Genomic DNA, 19,726 nt, shown 5'->3' on the forward strand with positions numbered 1-19,726 from the left:
ATTGCAGTATTCTTATTTTACAATGTAGGTGAAGTGTGCGCAGTACTGGCCAACAAAACAAGAGGAACCCATGATATTCAGAGAAACAGGATTTTGTGTGAGGCTAAAATCTGAAGATGTCAAATCATATTATACAGTACGACAACTCCAGCTAGAATGTATTGATGTAAGTTAGCATTAAAATTGTGCTTACCACACCAAAATAGTTTCATAATATTATGTTACCACTAATTTAATTTTATGTTGACAAATTTCAGTTCAGTAGAATGTTTTAAAATCATTCATAATTGCATAGCTTCTCAATAGCAGTTGGAGTGTGAACACTGCTTATGTCAGGTGTAAAAGACCAGGTCCACATGTGAATGTTCAATTTAGCTGTTGTATTGCTTAAAAGCCTATGCACAAGAACCTTCTCAAATAATGGTCAGCACCAGGTTACAGTTAGTTAAGGGGCAATGGTAGTCAAGGGGGAGTTGGCCTGAGTTTATTTGTAATTACATAGTGATTTTAGGCTGATCCTTCTTTTAGCAGTCCCCCTGGCTCTGCCAGTCCTTCTCCTACATCTTGGATCACAGAGAAATGGCTGATAAAAAGCAGGTAGAGAAAGGATTAGATGCCAGTGGCGTTCTTTCAGTGTTTATTATTCAGATGCTTCATTTAAATAACCAGATCTTTTATGGGGCTGCTGGGAGGAAGTCTCATACCATAACGTCTAGAACAGTGATGGCAAACCTTTTAGAAATGGAGTGCCCCAAAACTTGTCCCACCCTGCCCCACCCCACCCCCATCTGCCCCCCATCCTGCCCGCCCGCTGGGCCACTTACCACCTCCATGGCCCGCTGCAGCAGATTACCCAAGTGGCCCAGCAGCACCATGGCGGCCATGTCTTCCACCTGCGCTCTGCAGCATCATCTGCGCATGATGGGGTGCAAGGGCATAGTCTTGTCCCCACTGCCTGGCTGCCATGCCCTTGGCTGCGCTGCTCTGCACGGGCTGCCTTCGGGAGCGACTCTCCGGGGGGGCTGCAGGTGAGGAGGGGACCGCGGGGGGAGGTGGGGCTGGGGCAATGGCACACGTGCCCACATAGAGGGCTGTGAGTGCCTTCTCTGGCACGTGTGCCATAGGTTCGCCACCACTGGTCTAGAATATGGTAAAAGGGAATCAGAGTTTTCTGAAGTATCTAGAAAAGAGATCATACTGAAAATACATAATTGAATCTTCCTTTTACTAAATAAGTTCATTTTTTTGTGTTGCCTTGTAATTGAATATTAAACAATTGGATCAATCAATTTTTCTCCAGTTGTCTTGGTTTTTTAAATTATTTTTTCAGAAGGCTTTTCAAGGTGAGGAAACTTCACACAATTTTACTTTCTAGGCCAGCTAGACTTTTTCATGAAATTATTTCTTTCCCCCCACCATATTTGAACTAATATGTGTTCTTTTAGTTGACTACATTAGCATATTAAGTGTGTCCTGCTAAATTGCTCTTTTTTTCTTTAGACTGGTGAATCCAGGGTAATACTACATTTTCACTATACTACATGGCCAGATTTTGGAGTTCCTGAATCCCCAGCTTCATTCCTCAACTTCTTGTTTAAAGTCAGAGAATCTGGATCTCTGAGTTCTGAACATGGACCTGCAGTCATTCATTGTAGTGCTGGAATTGGACGCTCTGGTACATTTTCATTGGTAGACACTTGTCTTATTGTGGTAGGTTTACATCTGAAAACTCAGATTTTTCTGAGATAAAAAAATAATACCATTTGTCTATGAATTGTGGCAAGAATGAACTAGCTCAGACTCCTTGCCCAAAAAGCAAAAGATTTGCCAGATCAGGACCACAAATTAGTCTATTCTAAGTGTGGCATAATATTTGAAAAAGGAAATGGAATTAAGTTATATTTTCATCTTGAGGTGTGACCTAAATTGAGATTGCTCTAACCATTTCCATGTTGAGATACGGCTGGACAGTTTCACAAGTGATGTCTTTCCTGAAAATGAAGAAACAGAAGATCTCTAAAACTAGCTTGCTTACCACTATAACAAACTAGAGGTTGTTGAAATAAAAGTCATATTTCTGCAGGAAAGTAAAAAAAAAAGGTATAGTAGTCTTGGTTTTACCTTATAAGTCCCTATCATCTTGAAAATTACACTGTAAGTACACATTATTCTCTTCACTGATTTGAAAATAGTGTTTTATAGCAGAAGTCTTATAGCTGTATATTTATAAAACAGTCTCCTCAGCTTCAAGAAAGCAAGGTGGTATTTGCATTTTCACTATCATAATGAAGAGGCAGTTTGATGTAGTAATTAAAGTATTGGTTTTGAAATCAGGAGACTCAGAGGGTCTAGTCCTCTCTCATAGTCTAGGTGACTTTGAGCCAGTCCTAGTCTGCCTTCGACAAAGCCTTGAAGACCCACTTCCTTTCATGGGCATTGAACTGGAATGCTAGATGTATGCACCATTGAAGTCAAGTATTTTGTACATTGTGATCTCTTCCCTTGAATCGCCATTTCATTCTTGCATTAATTGTTGTGTTTAACTAGTGCTACCTACCCAGATACTGTACAAATAGGCAGCCACATAAATTAAAATTATTAATTTAAAAATCTCATGTATCTTGAGACAGGTTAAAACTGAAATCAAATGAAAATTGAAGAGATCTAGTCTGTTAATTTGCCACCAAAACTTTGTGTTGTTGTTGTTGTTTTTCCATTTCCAGATGGAAAAAAGAAACGACCCATTTCATGTAGATATCAAGCAAATATTATTAAATATGAGAAAATATCGGATGGGACTGATTCAGACTCCTGATCAACTGAGATTTTCATATATGGCTGTAATAGAAGGAGCAAAGTATATAATGGGGGACTCCACTATGCAGGTAAATACACTGTCTGCTTTTTAAGACACACTGGATGGGTCATAGTAAATTTCACCAAATTTCACCTTAATAAACATTTGTTCGGTTACGGTTCAAAATTACAATGGGACCAATAGTTACTGACAGCTCTCAAAGTTACAGCCAGCACAACACGCTTTCAGTGGCAAACAAAATTCTGATGCCTGGTAGTTCAGCCACTATCACAACTGCAGTGTGTGCTTTGACTCCCGTCCATTTGGCTGCCCTACATTTCACCAATCTCAGTTGACCTTAACTATCTTTCTACTACTAATGAAAATACCAAAATTACTAGAACTGTCACCACTAAGTGGTGCAGTCATGTAATGTTTCCCCTAACAACCACTCACTTAGTAAGAGAAATCAGGTCCCAGTTAAAGTAGTTAAGCAAGGACAACCTGTATACTGTTCTTTTAAGATTCAGCTAGTGAAGACATTTTTCCCCCTATTCAGTATCGCTGGAAGGAACTCTCAAAAGAAGAGCAAGCACCAAGTTCTGAATGTTCACCTCCTCACCCAACTAAACCTACTGCAGAAAAATGCAATGGAAATAGCATGGTTTTAGAAGAACAGGAGCCAGGAGATGTTGATCTGATCTCTCCCATACAAAATGATTCAGAAACAAATGATGACAAGTAAGTAATGGCTTTATAATAACATTAAAACTGACTGGTGGACAAAAACCAATTTTATTTAATGTTTCGGATGACAAGACTTTGTCGTTTTTTACATATGCAAAGTAATTAAATTGATAAAATAATTCATCCTGGAATTTTGTAGATTTTTTTTTTTAGCTGTGTTACAGAGTGGTAGTATTTTTCCTTCTTAGGCCCCTGGGATACCCGACAGCTAATAATTCTGTACTTCATAGTCCCAACAATTTTGAAACAATTACATTTTCTTATTTTCATGAGTAGCACCGAGCATTGAAAAGCGGTATGGAAATGCCCTTTGTATGAGAATCTATTTGCCACTGAAGGAAGCAAAAGTTCCCTGCCAGTAGAAATTCTGCTGTGGATAATTTATCTTGAGGCATCTGAACGTACTTACAGGATGTGGAACAGGATGTGAGAGAATAATACACATCCACTGACAAGTTCTGTTAGCAGAAGAAATTTTTATTCATTTTTGTTTTGGTTTTTAAACATGATCTTATAAATACTAGAGATGTCATCTCAAAAAACATTGCTGAGTTGAGGGTTAGTGGTATCATACATTGATGGATTAACATTAATTACAGGTAGTTCTTGACCCACAACCATAATGCAGCTTGCAAAAAATTTTTGCTAGTCTGCCTCCTTCATAGACCCTGCTGGATGGGTGATCTCCCAGGAAGCACTCCATACTCACTTAATGACCTGCGTATTTAACAATGGCACCAAGGAGAGCAGGGGTGGGTGGGTTGTTAAGCCAAAGATATCTCAATAGTTATCACCTGTGTCCATAATGGAGCTTGCCAGCAGTAATAATAGTAATGGAAATAATAGTAATAATAATAATAGAATTGGAAGACAGCAACAGACAGTTAGTGCTGCCTGTGCAAAGAAGCTGAAGAAACAGTGGATCACCTGGTAAGCTGCTGCAAGAAGATTGCACAGACTGACTACAAGCAGCGGCATGACAAAGTAGCAACAATGGTGCATTGGAAGATCTGCAAGAAATATCATTTGCCTGTAAGCAAGAACTGGTGGGATCATAAAATAAAGAAAGTCATAGAAAATGATAAAGTTAAACTGCTCAGAATTCAAACAGACAAGCACCTGCAACATAACACCCCAGACGTAACAATTGTCAATAAGAAAGAAAAAAGTCTGGACAGTGGACGTGGCAGTGCCTGGAGACAGCAGAATAGACAAGAAAGAACTGGAGAAGATAACAAAATACAAAGACATAGAAAGACTGGAAAAGGCAAGCAAGGGTAGTACCAATAGTAATAGGCGCCTTGGGTGCAATCCCAAAACAACTGGAGCATCACTTAACATCATTGGCATTGACAAATTTGCCATTAGTCAATTGCAAAAGGCGGCCTTGCTAGGAACTGCTTTCATCCTGCGATATCTGTAATATCATCAAACATCCACATCTGCCTATCCCAGGTCCTTGGTAAGGACTCGATAGGTAGACAAAAATGCCAAATCCAGTCTGAATATCTGGCTGACTGTGCGATGATCAATAATAGAATTGGAAGGGACCTTTGAGGTCTTCTAGTCCAACCCCCTGCTCAGGTAGGAAATCCTATACCATTTCAGACAAATGGTTGTCCAGTCTCCTCTTAAAAACTTCCAGTGTTGGAGATTCACAGCTTCTGGAGGCAGGTTGTTCCACTGATTAATTGTTCTGTCAGGAAATTTCTCCTTAGTTCTAGGTTGCTTCTCTCTTTGGTTAGTTTCCGTCCATTGCTTTTTGTCCTGCCTTCAGGAGCTTTGGAGAATAGCTTGACTCCCTCTTCTTTGTGGCAGCCCCTGAGATATTGGAACACTGCTATCATGTCACCCCTAGTCCTTCTCTTCATTAAACTGCACATACCCAATTCCAGCAACCGTTCTTTGTTTTAGCCTCCAGTCCCCTAGTCATCTTCGTTGCTCTTCTCTGTACTTGTCAGAACCCACTCCAATCCACATCTTAAGAAAGAAAGACTCTTGGAAGCAGGATTGTCCAAGCAGGAACTTTTTACTAAGACATGGATGATAGAAGGTATGATAGGCAGGATCTGAAAAATCTTCTCACAGATCAATATTTTTAAAGTGTCCCCGAGCAAAACCCCACCCCTCAGTTCATTTGGTCAGTTCCGGATCAGTCAGGTTTCAGGTGGCAAGCCCCTCGTGGGAAAGGAAGAACCATCAGTCCATTCACAGCAGTTACTCCCTCCCCTTCACATTCCATTCAGAGACACAAACCAGAATTCCCCCACCCCCTTTCTTAGTTGCTCGTAAGATCAGAGAGAGAGAATGCCTTTCATCAATCTTATTGTGATGGCCAACAGGCAGGCTAGATAAATATCTAAGGAGAGGAAATGGAGGCAATAAACTCCCATGTTTATTCCCTTTCCTCCTTGGGAATGGCAGAATCCATGGGGGGGGTGAGATTTGGGTTTGCACAGTGAGTTAGAAATGAAATATAAATGGATTTTGACAGTACTCTTTCTAGAGTCTCATCATCTTTTTTACATCGTGGTGACCAAAACTGGATGCAGTATTTCAAGTGTGTCCTTACCGAGCATTGTAAAGTGGTATTAACACTTTATGTGATCTTGATTCTATCTTTGTTAATGCAGTCTAGCACCGTGTTGGCTTTTTTGGCAGCTGCAGCACACTGTTGGCTTATATTTAAGTGATTGTCCACTGAGACTCCGAGATCCCTCTCACAGTTACTACTATTGAGCAAGGGACCCCCTATACTGTACCTGTGCATTTGGTTTTTCTTACCTAAGTGTAGAACCTTACTTTTTTCACCATTGAATTTCATTTTGTTAGTGCCCTATGTTCAAATCTGTCAAGATCCTTCTGTATCTTAAGCCTATCTTCTGGAGCGTCGGCTATTCCTGCCAGCTTCGTGTCATCTGCAAATTTGATGAGTTCCCCATCTATCCACTCATCCAGATCATTGATGAAGATGTTGAAGAGCACTGGGCCCAGAACAGAGCCCTGGGGCACCCTTCTATACACTTCCCTCCATGTAGATGCAGCTCCATTGAGGACCAGAAGCCAAGTATGGCTGGTCAGCCAGCTACGAATCCATCTGCTGGTGATGCTGTCTAATCCACATTTTTTCTATTTTATCAAGTAGTAGGTTGTGGTCTACTTTATCAAATGATAAAGTATTAAAATGGCATCCTTCAATTTAATTTGTTAAAACCAAGTATTAGAATGTTTATCTCACTATTGCTTTTCATGTATTAACAATACATCTTGGTAATTAAAGGATGCATGGAATAACTCAAAATAGAGCTGACTAAAGTTTTTATTTTTTTTTAAGGGCTTTACGGAAAAGGCTGAGAGAAGACAAAAAAGCTAACACAGCACAGATGGTGCAACAGATGAAACATAGGCTGAGTGAATCTGAAAGAAAAAGAAAAAGGTGGTTATATTGGAAGCCTATTGTTATTAAGATTGGATTTGGTTCAGTCGTATTTGTTATAGCTTATTCTTCCTGGAAATTGTATTCCCAGTACATGCTCATGTAAGTAAGTGAGCAGTCTTGCATCTACTATGAATCCTATACCCCATGATTTAGTGGGATTTAAAGAGAATATAAAAGGATCCAAGATTGCTGCCACATCTGACAGAACAAATGTGTTTTTACTTTGCCAGGGGCAATTTAACTTGCACCATTGAATTCTTGTCATCCAGTGATTAACATGATCATAAATTGGTCTCAGGATTTTTCAGTACTGGTACTTCTGAAACCAAATTGCCACTTGGATTAAAATTATACACTTGTTAGATAAATTAATGCGCATTTTCAGCAACTATATATATGGTATCTAAATTGATACTTCAATAGCCTGAATGGCCAAGTCACCAGAAGGATGACATACATACATGATAGAAGCAATAAACCGTGTGGTGTTATTCTGAATGCAAAAAGTTACATTTCTCTCTTAATGTACCATGAACCATTTATACTATGCAGACGTAAAGCAAATTTGATAACTATATAATCATTTTGTAAATAATTGTATTTTTAAAAGCTACATTTGTATGAATTTATCCAATGGAAATGAGTGATTGGTGCATCTACCACGAACTTTTCAAGATTGACTTGGAAATTCACTTTCTGGACCATTCCCAGTGCAATGATTAATAAATTGTTGTTTCAGAAATTAAATGTTAGCAAATAATTATTCAATTTTTACTTGTAAGATGATGCATATATGTATTTATGCTTAGCTACTATTTTATTTGAAAATATTTAATTTTATAAGGCTACTGGGAGGTTAGATCTGTGTCTCAAGCTGCCTCTTTGGAAGAAATGCTTTGTTAAGACTGCAGCTACTGTTGGAAGCCATAGCTTGTATTTAAAGCTTAAACATTCCATTAAATGTGAAACATTTTTGTGGGTCTTACTGGATTTGAGTCATATTCTTCTATAGCTTCTTTGTCTATAATTGGAATAGGCAGCACATTACCAATTTGATAGTAATTTTAGAAAATAAAATTATAGGGCATATCAGACGCATTACAAATGGAAGCAAATAGCCATAATGTAGATTTAACCAGGGAAAGAGGGTGCAAATTAAAATTTCTGAAGCTGCTGGCACTGGGCTGCAGCACAAGCTATATATAAGAATAATCCTCTCCGTTTTATCACAACATTTGAACAAGAGTAACCAATTGTGTTTCACACATATCCTACACAGTATTATCATAGCTTTTGGTATCCATACCATTTATCACACCCCTATTTATCCAAGTATCTTATAAGCCCCATCTCAGATTCTCTTACTTAAAATAATTAAACTGACCTGACCTGATAGAAATAGTTTTACCTATCTTTAAATGTTCCAAAACATCACTTTGTAAAGTGGATGGATCATCATGATCCATATGAAAATACAAAATGCTGGGCCACAACATGTGTTAGGTTGATATGTCTGGGACAACTGGATCTTTTGCTCTCGTATCCTGCAAGCTCTTCAGAGTTGCTGGGGAATCTTCTCCAAATCTTATGAGTAGAGCTTCTGGAAAACACCCATGTTGCCAGTGAGGATACCTTCTAGGTTTAACCAACAATAATTTATTTATGGCTAAATAATACAATTTTCAGTCTAGTGTTAGCATGTATGTTTCTTATAAATTCTGCTCTTGGAAAAAACAGCATCCCATGTTTTGAAAATACTGAAATATTTAATGCCAAGTTCCTCATGCCCTCTACTGCATAAAAAAAATAGAAATACTAGAAAACAAAATTGCCATTTGTTTCATCCTTCCTAGCCTACGGTTTATACTTTGAAAGATAATAAACAAGGTATTTTAACTGAACACTCCCATCACACCTGGCCTCAGCTGTAGCATGACTCATGCTGCCATTTGTAAAATTTGTGGATGATGCTGAAACATAAGTATGGTAGAATTGTTAAAAATATTTTTTTCATTCATTGATCCAGAACTGTCGTTACATACATATACACATACTTATCTGTTACATAGGAAACATGAAAGCACAGTAAATGTTCCCTCTCAGATTAACCAATTTCAAGGCTTTGTTTTAGGTGTACATCTATACACAAAGATAATCAGTTGAGGCATTCTGCTCTGTTTCTACCCCCAATAAATAATATAGACTTGCTTTACATTGTGTACTGTGTGATTGGCAGCAACTTTCCAAGATTTTGGAAATCTTTCATACCTGGGGGTTACAAAGATAAGATACAAGAATTCTTCTACTGCACTATAGCCCTGCATTTTTCTGTTCAACTTTAATGTTCTAGCTCCCTCTCTGGTAAGCATTTGGCTACATTTTATAGAGTGAATAATATTGTCTATTTTTGTTCAGGTTCATTAATCCACATCACAGAAATCATAAGCACAAAGTATAAGGCAGCTGGATACTTTAATTCTAACAGCTTCCCCCCAAAAACATGTTGCATTGTTTTCATGAATATACATTTTTTAAAACACGCTTGATCAATATACATTCATGTGAATACATTGATTGATTCAATTAATTGCAATTATTAAACATTTTAACATGATAGCTAATGCCAATATATTTGCTACACTTCCACTGCATAGCCTACTTTTTAAAAAGTATACTTGTGGCTTATTTCAAAGGGAACAGATAGTGAACTGTTTCTTATAGCAGTTCAATAGGAAAATGGATCTTTTGGTGACTTTATAACTTAGTTCAAGGACACTTTATAGCAAAATGCCCATACACATATGTATATATCCAAGCTGCAGTATCCACTCATTAATTAATTCGTCTTTGATTTAAAACAACTGATATATTTACATTGCAGTTATAAAATCTTAAAATTGTACTCCTGACTGTACTGAACTTTTGACTCTTTTTACATTGTGTGTTTATAGGCCAAGAGTGACTGACGCCTAACTTGCCAAGACTTGAGAATGTTCTTCAGCTATAATAACACACTATTGACATGCAAAACAGGACTTCACTGTTCTTCAGGAAACAAAAATGAGGTCTGAGCAATACACAAGTGGCCTCATAAATATCTGTTTACAGCGTAAACAAACAGGGAATGAAGTACATCACCAGCAAGAGACTTTGCAAAAGAGAATTTGTCTTACGTGTTTTATGCTTGTATTAACTATAGAGTTGTAAGATCACATTTACAAAATACTTTGTACTGCCATTCTTGTATTTTTTATATTTTTGGCAGCATTAAATATTTTTTTTAATTTATATGCTGTTGTGTATATTTTTTAATCCAGTTCCAGAAAGATTAGTGGCAATGCTCTGAAAAATTTTATTTTAATCTATTGTTACTCTCAGTTTCAGCTACAATATTTCTACATGATTGTGTTTTATTTTGCTCTATTTCCAGTGAGAATTTAACACATTATCAAATTTATTACAAATAGAGAATGATGTTTAAATGCTGACAAAATCTATCATGGTAGTACTGACAGTGCTGATGAATTAGACTATTTTTACACATAAGTGAAAGTTGGAACAAATCTGGAGCTTGCATGCATGAATGAAATATTGCTCATAAAGAGAAATACATTTGTTTTTGTTTAAACAGAAATTTAACAAAAAACCAGGCACAAGACAAAGGTTTTTTTGCATCCGGGACACTCCCAATATCAGTTTCTTCTTTAGTGACAGAATTATTTTAACCAGCTTAGAAATACATTTACCAAATACTAACATACGGTAACTCATTTGAAAACATTGCTGTCCTTTTAAGTACTTACAGCTGCTTTATGTAAGACCAGCAATTTTGGGTACTTAAGTTTCAAGTGTTAAAGCTAAAAAGAAATTTAAAAAGCAACCCTTTAAAACTCTAAACCACATGTTCCCATTTTACAGTGAAACCAACCCTCTACCTGTAACATGAACCCACACCTTTATATGCCTCAAATTTTTGTTTTAACAAGGCTGAGTTTGGACTTAAGTCAAACATAATACCCATAATATTATTTTGTACAAGGTTTTCTGAATACATTTAGAAGATCACCACATAACCCATAATGCCTCTTGTCCAAATGTTACATGCATCTAAATGTGACAAAAAATGGCAGCGATATACATGTTGGAACATCTCAGTTTTCCTTTATTTACTCTTAAGAAGAAATTAGATACGTATAATGAAAAGAAGCATGGAACATTTTGATATTTGAACCAAAAGTATGCCAAGGGTTTATTTTATGTTCAACTTTATCCAGTTTGATATAGGTTTGATATAGTAAATTAAAATATCCATGAAAAGTGATAATTTCATTCAAAATTACACAGGCCTGCAGATGCAAATGGACTATGTAAAAGCAGTGTATGATTTAAAACAATGAAGATGGGAGACCACTACCAAAAAGTAGTTTCCAGGAACTTGGTATTTTCCATCTTGAAGATTTTGCTTGAGAAGTGCTATTCTATTGATTAAAAAAAAAGCAAATTATTTCCAGCAGTATAATTCCATTAACCTATAAAGGAGATGAATCCCCAAGAGGGAGAGGGTGGATTCCAGGGGACTGAGGCAACTCAGCCCATAAAGCGTGAGAAAAAGAGAGTGGGCACAAGACCTGCCTAATAGTTTGCACAGTATATTGTAGATTACAGATAGAATCTTCCATCTGGCAGATTTATAGCTGTGAAACAAAGAAATTGCCTTGGAAAAACTGCTAAGTGTCATTTTTGGTTTTGGGCTGACGTATTTAAAACCTAGCATTTGGTAACTCTTAGAGTGGCCTAATGAATCAAAAGGTATTGACTACAGATAGTCCTCATTTTCCGACCATTTGTTCAGCAACTGTTCAAACTTAAAACTGTTGAAAAAAATAACTACCTTCAGGTGTTCCCCCAGTCGTGGAATTGGCTAGGAGGCAAGCAAATGTCAAAGATATGAAACCGAGTTGTCTTATCTCTTTCCAGGCAGAAAATACAGCTTTGTTAATGTGATTTCCTACTTAGTGATGCTTCACTTAGGGTCAGAGCTATCAGTCCCAAATTAGCCATTACGTGAGGACTATCTGTAATCTATTATCACCAAATAGTTTTTGAATTAATTATTCTGAAGAATCTTGCAAAATTTGAGATCATTATGATACAATGGTAGTTTTGAGCTTTTCTACTAAGATCTCTCTTAATCTGCAGTTGCAGTTTATTCTATACTATACTATAAACCTTCATAATTCCATCCTTCATTCAAAATTGACCCATCCACAGGAACCACAGAAAACCTATGAAAATCCTTTATTACTGTAAAACTGGGAGAGGGAAGCACTTTTCTACTTCAATATTCATTTTATGGAATAGCTTTCTATAGGAAGTTCAGCTTGCTGAATCTTGATGGTTTCCCAAACATAGGTTAAAATAAAGCTTTCCTAGAGTTATTTTAACTAATAAATTTACATAGAACCATTGAAATGTTAGTTACTATTGGGATACCATTATAATTTGAATTAATTTAAATTTAAATAGTATTGTATATATTTATTTAAATAGTGATGTATATATTTTTATTTCAATGAACCACCAAAGGTCACAAAATTACTGTGTTTTAAAAGACAAATAAGTATATTTTCAACTAAATTCTGGCTCCATAATCAATTGTACGCAATTTTCTGAAGAATCTTCCTTAACTCCCGAAATCAAAGTAATGGAACACATACTTACCTGAGGTGAAATTAGTAGTAAAGCTTCATTAAGGTAATCGGCAAGAGCAAAAGCATCAGGAATATTATCTCCTTCAGAGCAGAATTTCAGCAAAACTACCAGTGGAATTCCTTTTGAACAACTGGAATAAAGATAAAATGAAGGAGTGTGAAACAAACTCTCTTCATCTCAGGTGTAAATTATGCTGCGAATTGTGAATACTGTACAAGAGGAACAGAATACATTATATATTTAAAGAATGATTTTATCCCAAAAGAAGACTGTTAAATTAATCTTTGTTTTCTTAGAACCAGCTGGATTGTCACACGTGTAAGTTTTACATACAAGTAGTTACATTTACAAAGCAAAGCAAGCCTCTCTTTCTTTCAGAAAATTATGTGATAATTCAACAAAGTATTAATGAATTTTCCTGTGTTTTCTAACAATGATATTGTCACACACATACATACTGTTTCAGTAAGTTTAAAGGATTGAGAAACATCTCTTCACATATTAGTTCACATTAACAGTTAATTGGTGACATTAATTATAAAAACATGCTTATATTTTATCCTATTGTTTCCTACACTTCTGATTTAGCACTAAGGTACAACTGTTGTAAAGAAGAAAGGGAAGTATTATCATTCATGTTTTGCATGAAGCCTGAGAAAAGTGTTATTTCTTTTTAACCAGTCAAAAATTGAACATCAGTCTTAAAAATGCCCATTTTGTGAAGTTTCAACAGAGGCTTTATATCAAAGATCTAACTCATAGTAATTTTCTTAGAAGTAACTTTTATCAAAATCAAAAAGAAACCAACTGCTATTGTGTACAAAACAGGCATTTTAAAGAAAACTAACAGATTAGGAACATACCAGAAACATTTACTTTTGAATCTAAAACTAAAATCTAAAGAATCATTTTAATTATGGCTAAAAGTTTAGCAGGGACCGGGGCAAATTCAAATCCCACTTACTGTGTTACTTCCATTTCATTAATTGGGTCAGAAATTTTCCTGCGTTTCAGAAAGCAATTGTATGCAATTAGAAGACTTATTGCAGAAATGAGAGCCAGTTTGGTTTACTACTTAAAAGCATCACGAAGGCTAGGTATTCTAATCCTGCCTTGGGCGCAAAGCCAGCTGTGTGACTTTGTTCCTATCACATTATCTCAGCCCTAGGAAGGAGGCAACAGCAAATCACTTCTGAAAAAGAATTGGACACCAATGAATGGGAAAAAATATTATTGAAAAATAACACTCTAATGCATGATTGGTCATTTAAACATAATTTTATGATTTTTTTGGATCCAAGCAATGATCCATTGACCACTTCATATTAAAAAAAAAGAAATTTCTAATATGATGTTACTTTTCAATATTAAAACTTTACTATCACACCAACCTCTCTGTGTATAATAGTTTTGTAATACCACCTCCTGGAATATAGAATATTTTGTCATCATTTACTCCAGGAAATGCTGATATTTGCTCCAATTCCCTGCCGTTCAGTCTCTCCAAAATATTTCCCACTGTTTTGTCAACGGCAGATGAAATCAAGTATCGCAATGCAGTGCTGTCAACAAACCATAACATTTAAGTTTAGCTGCAAAAATCAGAACTGTGACCTTTCAAAAGAACCAGTTAAAATCTAACTGAAATAGCATATTGCAATAAAGTTCTTGAGATTGCTAATGGATCACTGTGACTAAGTTACCCTGTCCAAAAGTGGTTTCAGCTGAAAACTAGAAAAATGCACCTGTTGCCACAGAGTGCCTTGTACATTCTCTCTCTTATTCAAAGCAATAATTCTTGGACAAGAAAAATGTTTATTCAGAGTGCTTCCATTTTATGGCCCTTAATGACTCTCATCCATTTCATTAGGGTGTGCAGAGACAGTCCTGAGCTTGCATAACAACTAACATATAACTAACAACTAAATAACCTAAACATGTTTTTCCTCAGATCATACTGCAGCTGCAAAGGATAGCTAGCTATTTAATCTCATGAAAACACATAGATACTTCAAACAGATGCAGGCAGGTATGACCTGAGCACACCCATATACTCCAAAGTACTGTTTTGCTTTTGAATCTTAAGTATTGCAAGATCCTAATTAATAAACTGGGCACTGTAGACACAACCAAAATTTTTTAAAATATATATTATACATGTATAAAACTACCCAGTTTATAGAGATATGAACTGAACAAAATCAGAACTTTCTTTTTTCCTGGTAATTCATCCGTTTGGAAAATATCCGTCCAGAAAAGTAATTGCAAACTAAAACTGTGCAGATTTGGAATATATTAAATGATACTTTTCAGCTAGCAGAATATACTTTACTGGCATAGTTCTATTTCTTTCTTATATTCTGGAATAAGGAGAGCTGCCAGAAAAAGATGAGGAAGGAAACTTCTATTAGGTAAGTACATGTCTCTTGGTATAATGCTCAATTGGCCTTATGCATACAATTATATCATCTGTAAGACTTACCCATGAAGCTGTTGGTCATTGCGCTGATAAGCATAACTGCTTGACAAGAGAACAATTTTGGAAAATCCACAATTTTTCACCCACGAGAGCAATATTTGACAAAACAACCTGTATTTATTCTTTTATTATACCAGGAGGCAAAGCAAGAAGTTAGAATTTTGCATTTTTGAATCTTGCCAATTCATCTATAATTTTAACACTCTGGAATTTGTATAGCTATGCAAATATTTTTGTTAGTTATTGCCAATGAAAAATAAAAATGATTTTTCATTTTTCAGTTATTTTTCACTCTTATCAAAATAATTTAAAGAGTTAAAACCATTAAGTAAACAATGTTGATGCTTTTCATAAAGCTGCATTACCAAAATCTTTGACACAATTATTTGTAGGATAATCATGATTATTCAACATTGACATGAAGCTTAATTCATGTCTCTATTGTGGGGGAAATGTCCAATTTAAATAAGAAATCAGCATTTGGATGCACAAAGTGTCTTTTATCAGTGTGCAAAAAGTACAGTGATCGCTTGATTCCCAGCCAAATGAATGCAAAAAATCCCCAGACTAAGTAAAGTTATAAGTGATACGCTCCCACAACAGTTGCACAGGAATAATAAAGAAACCAATGTAAATCATACAGTGACCTTTACAAGTAGAATGTTACTTCTGATAACACTATGGGATTACTTTATTTTGACTATCCCAGCATTTCTACATTATTCTCTACTGTTGGGACTCTAATCTGCTGTAATTAGAAAAACTAACATTATGTACTATAAACAATGGCATTTATTGTGCCCATATACTACATCCCTTCTTATATAAAAAAAGACAACAGTCTGGTTTCTGTTTCTATCTCCTTTCTCTTCAAGGTGTTCAAGCGAATTTGGTTTGTCTGCTTCTTTGTCTTTCTGTGTCTTTATGCTTATGCCACAAACATGCCATCTTACATGACAACCTTCCACAATCCCACATGGGCATACCTTTATGAATGGTGATCTGATTTGCAGAACCACCAATTCTTTTGATGTTGCTGCATACACTGAAAAAAATAGCATAAGCAACATGTCAGCACTAACATTAACTTTAACTAATCATATTACAGTTATGCCAGAAAATTTAAGAAGGGCTCTGCAATCATGCCTCTGTTGCATTTTGACAAAAATCTAACACAAAAGATTTACGAGAACATCCTTAAAAAAAAAGAGAAAACGTTTTATAACCACCCATCATTTACACTTTCCAATATTTCAATATTTCTGAAATCTCAATGATTTTAAAATTCAGGATCGTTGGTATCAATCATTTTGGGAACTAACTGATTAGGGTTTCATCTGTAACGAAAATATAAGGTAGTCCTCGAGTTATGACTGTAATTGATCAACAATTATGGATGTAAGTCATGATGGTCACGAAGTGGGTCATCATCTGCTTTTTTTGCAACAATTGTAAAGTGCTAAGCAAACCCATTGTTCTCAACGGGCCATTTTTTTGCAGGAAACTGAAGTAAACACTGGTTTCTGGCAAAACCATCATAAATAGCAGGCATATGAGTGCAGGGTGCAGCAAATGGTCATAAATGTGGACCCTCTACAGAGTGCCCAAAATGCGATCATATGACACAGGGGATAGGCAATATCAGAACTTCAAAACCAACTTCTAAGTAGCTTTTGGGGGATCCAACTGCTCTGCAAACACATTTTTAAATCATATCACAAATCTGAAGTGACTAATCTATACCCAATTTAGTGGATGGCAAGACTATATTTACACTACCTACCTTCAGCATTTATGCATAGTTTGGTTGCATCCTCTTCAGTTGTTGCATATGGATTATTTCCAACCATTGGCACAAGGCAATCAGTATAAAAGTAACCAACTCTGGGCATATGAAGTGTAGAAATGACTAAATCTATAGCCAGCTGGCCTACATTGCCCACTGATACAGCTGGCTGAAATTAGATAAAAGGCAAATATCATCTCAAATACTAATTCTATTTCTAATTTGCTGGAAAGAAATATCAAATTAGGTATCTATTTTGTATGGTAAAACCGTATGATTAAATTACAATATTGTTGTAAATTAATTTCAAAGAAATTTTGCATTTATATATTCACTTGATGTCTTAATCAGTTGCAAACATATTGATTATATACTTTTGTATTTACCTACTGCGTTAAAACAAAGCCGAGTTACATTATGAGTAATTGAATAGTACTTTTGAACTGGAAAATTACATGTCCTTATATTGTACTTCTGTTGATCTTTATATGGGGTGTGACACAAAATGTGATTAATTAAAAATGGATTATATATAAATCTGCCAAAATGTACATAATTACCATACAGAAATAATGTCAAAACAAGAGAAATTACCGAATTCCAACCTGGGACCCTCATGGCAGACCTTAAAGTGACTGTTTGGAGAAAGGGGGATTTTTAGAGTACCACTGAGCAAGAAATTATTGAAATCGTATACATCAATAAGTTTCAGGCAATTTCAGGTCTTAATAACACAATGGGTTTTAAACACATTACAATTGTTAATTGATAAAAAATCCTAATACAAGAACACTGCTGGACCATATGGTGGAGCAGTGGGCTAATGCCTCCTTAAGTAACACCAGCTGCCTGCAATTAGTGCAGGTTCGCATCCCACCAGGCTCAAGGTTGACTCAGCCTTCCATCCTTTCGAGGTAGGTAAAATGAGGACCCAGATTGTTGGGCGCAATAAGCTGACTTTGTAATAATGCCGCTTGGGGGCCCCCGAAAGCCCTAATAAGCAGGCATATACATAGAATGAAGGCTATTGCTAAGCACATTGATTTGTGCTTTAGATTGTAAGCTGCCCTGAATCTTCGGAGAAGGGCGGGATATAAATGGGATTTAAAAAAATATGAATAATCTATTAGTACATTTGGTTTCCTTCAGACCAGAAGCTTCAGGTACCACTACAAATAGACCTCCACTTACAACTATAATGGACTCTGAAATTTTCATTGTATGTCATGACTCCTATCAAGGCATGTATATGACCCACTTGTGTTTTGGTGGAACCAGAAGTAAACACTGGTTTTGGGCAAAAAACCCCATAAATTGCAGTCATGTGGTTGCAGGATGCTGCAAACAGCCATAAAAGCTCCTAAAAGGTAATCACAACTTCAAAAAGGGCCTAGCCATTGGAACTTCAAATCCAGATTGTAAGTACCTTTTTGTGGATCTGTCATAACTTCAAATGGTCACTAAGCGATTGGTCGTAAATTGAGGGCTACTTATGGGCTACAAAAATCTTGGCTGTAGTACATCTGGGCTGCAAAAATCCAATGACTAGTGCAGGGGTCGGCAACCTTGGCTCTTTTATGACTCGCGGACTTCAACTCCCAGAATTCCCGAGCCAGCATAGCTGGCTCGGGAATTCTGGGAGTTGAAGTCCGCGAGTCATAAAAGAGCCAAGGTTGCCGACCCCTGGACTAGTGTAACCTATTGGGCTTGAGTGTAACACCAAGGTAAGCTGGAGCTAGCTAAGGCTCCCAGGGCCTCAGACACCCCGTCTCCAGTGCTTCTATTGGCTGTCCCTAGGCGGCAATAGGTTGTTTTAAACCTATTGGCTGCCACCTAGGGGCCAGGCTATAAATTGCTGCATCTGCAGCCCAGTTCTCCAGTTCAGATCCTGCAAGAAATAAACCATGCTCTTTGCTGAACTCTCACTTCGTCTTCATTCCTGTGCATCGCACCCAGTACACAACAACTAGATTGTCCTAAATCTCTCTGCTTATTTGAAAGAATGCTTCTACTCCCTTTTAAAGAAAACTCGGTCAAAGTAGAATTGTTTTCAGATGATATTTTATAAAACTGGCACGATCGTGTCTTTTTGATCACAATGAACAGAAAAGAAAAAGACACGGGAGAAAAGAGAACCATGAATTCGAAGCGTGCCCCAAGGATTTCGACATCTCTCTAAAAACGGAGGTGGGGAACTAATGTAGCCCCTTTATGACTTGTGGACTTCAACTCCCAGAATTCCTGAGCCAGCATGAGTGGCTCAGGAGCTCTGGGAGTTGAAGTCCACAAATCATAAAAAGGGCCATAGTTCCCCACCCCTGCTCTAAAACGCTCATCAAGCGGACCCTTGAAGAGGTCAGAGTTCAACAACGGGCCACTCTCGTTTTTGTGTGCCGCTCTCTGATTGCCCGACAACGACCGAACAGATACTTGGCTACAAAACTCAAGAAAGTGAATGCTTCTTTTACCATAAGGAGTGTGAAGCCTTTGAAATCGGAGCACGCACAGTCATCACAGGAAACGAACATCCCGGCAAGGATCACAGCCCCCCCAAAACAGCCAGGAAATAACACCTCGTAGCGATCCAAACCAGGGAGAAAAGCGTGCCGGTTTCTACGTCCTAGGGTCCTTCTACCGTCCTTGGCAGAAATAGGTGTTCGGTCGGTGCCTGTCAGCCTTTCTCCTTTGTAGCAACAGCTTTATCGAAAAAGGGTTGGCGCAGGCGAAAGGACAACTTCGAAACATCGCTTTGGCCGAGTTGCTTGC

The 19,726-nt window shown here is 36.9% G+C and overlaps 2 protein-coding genes across 6 annotated transcripts in view; one reads left to right on the plus strand and one right to left on the minus strand.

Annotated features, from left to right (window-relative positions):
- PTPN2 (protein tyrosine phosphatase non-receptor type 2) overlaps positions 1–10,271 on the plus strand; it is a 24,301-nt gene extending 14,030 nt beyond the window's left edge. The window contains exons 5-10 of one of the 3 annotated variants that reach the window (XM_081322332.1): positions 29–166; positions 1,501–1,710; positions 2,724–2,885; positions 3,357–3,538; positions 6,879–6,980; positions 9,935–10,271. In XM_081322332.1, the coding sequence (XP_081178458.1) occupies positions 29–166; positions 1,501–1,710; positions 2,724–2,885; positions 3,357–3,538; positions 6,879–6,980; positions 9,935–9,956 (816 nt within the window). In that variant the 3' untranslated portion in view covers positions 9,957–10,271. Of the gene's footprint in view, positions 1–28; positions 167–1,500; positions 1,711–2,723; positions 2,886–3,356; positions 3,539–6,177; positions 6,848–6,878; positions 7,966–9,934 lie in introns of those variants that run through there. The other 2 variants (XM_081322331.1, XM_081322333.1) reach the window with 2 other exon arrangements.
- On the minus strand, positions 8,139–19,725 carry PSMG2 (proteasome assembly chaperone 2). Of its 3 annotated transcripts, none has more exons than XM_081322336.1 (7): positions 19,429–19,723; positions 16,958–17,129; positions 16,161–16,219; positions 15,178–15,296; positions 14,087–14,257; positions 12,705–12,825; positions 8,139–8,583 (listed from the first exon to the last, which is right to left on the minus strand). In XM_081322336.1, exons 1-7 carry the CDS (start codon positions 19,486–19,488, stop codon positions 8,569–8,571), a joined length of 717 nt encoding a protein of 238 aa, XP_081178462.1. In that variant the 5' UTR covers positions 19,489–19,723; the 3' UTR covers positions 8,139–8,568. The 3 variants fall into 3 exon arrangements, with proteins under 3 accessions (XP_081178462.1, XP_081178460.1, XP_081178461.1); XM_081322334.1 differs by lacking the exon at positions 8,139–8,583 and adding an exon at positions 10,514–11,904 and having other exon boundaries at positions 19,429–19,725; XM_081322335.1 differs by lacking the exon at positions 8,139–8,583 and adding an exon at positions 10,514–11,461 and having other exon boundaries at positions 19,429–19,721.
- Between the last annotated feature and the right edge of the window lies 1 nt (position 19,726).

This window comes from Vipera berus (genome assembly GCF_964194415.1).
Source record: "Vipera berus genome assembly, chromosome: 3".
NCBI classification, from domain to species: Eukaryota; Metazoa; Chordata; class Lepidosauria; order Squamata; family Viperidae; genus Vipera; species Vipera berus.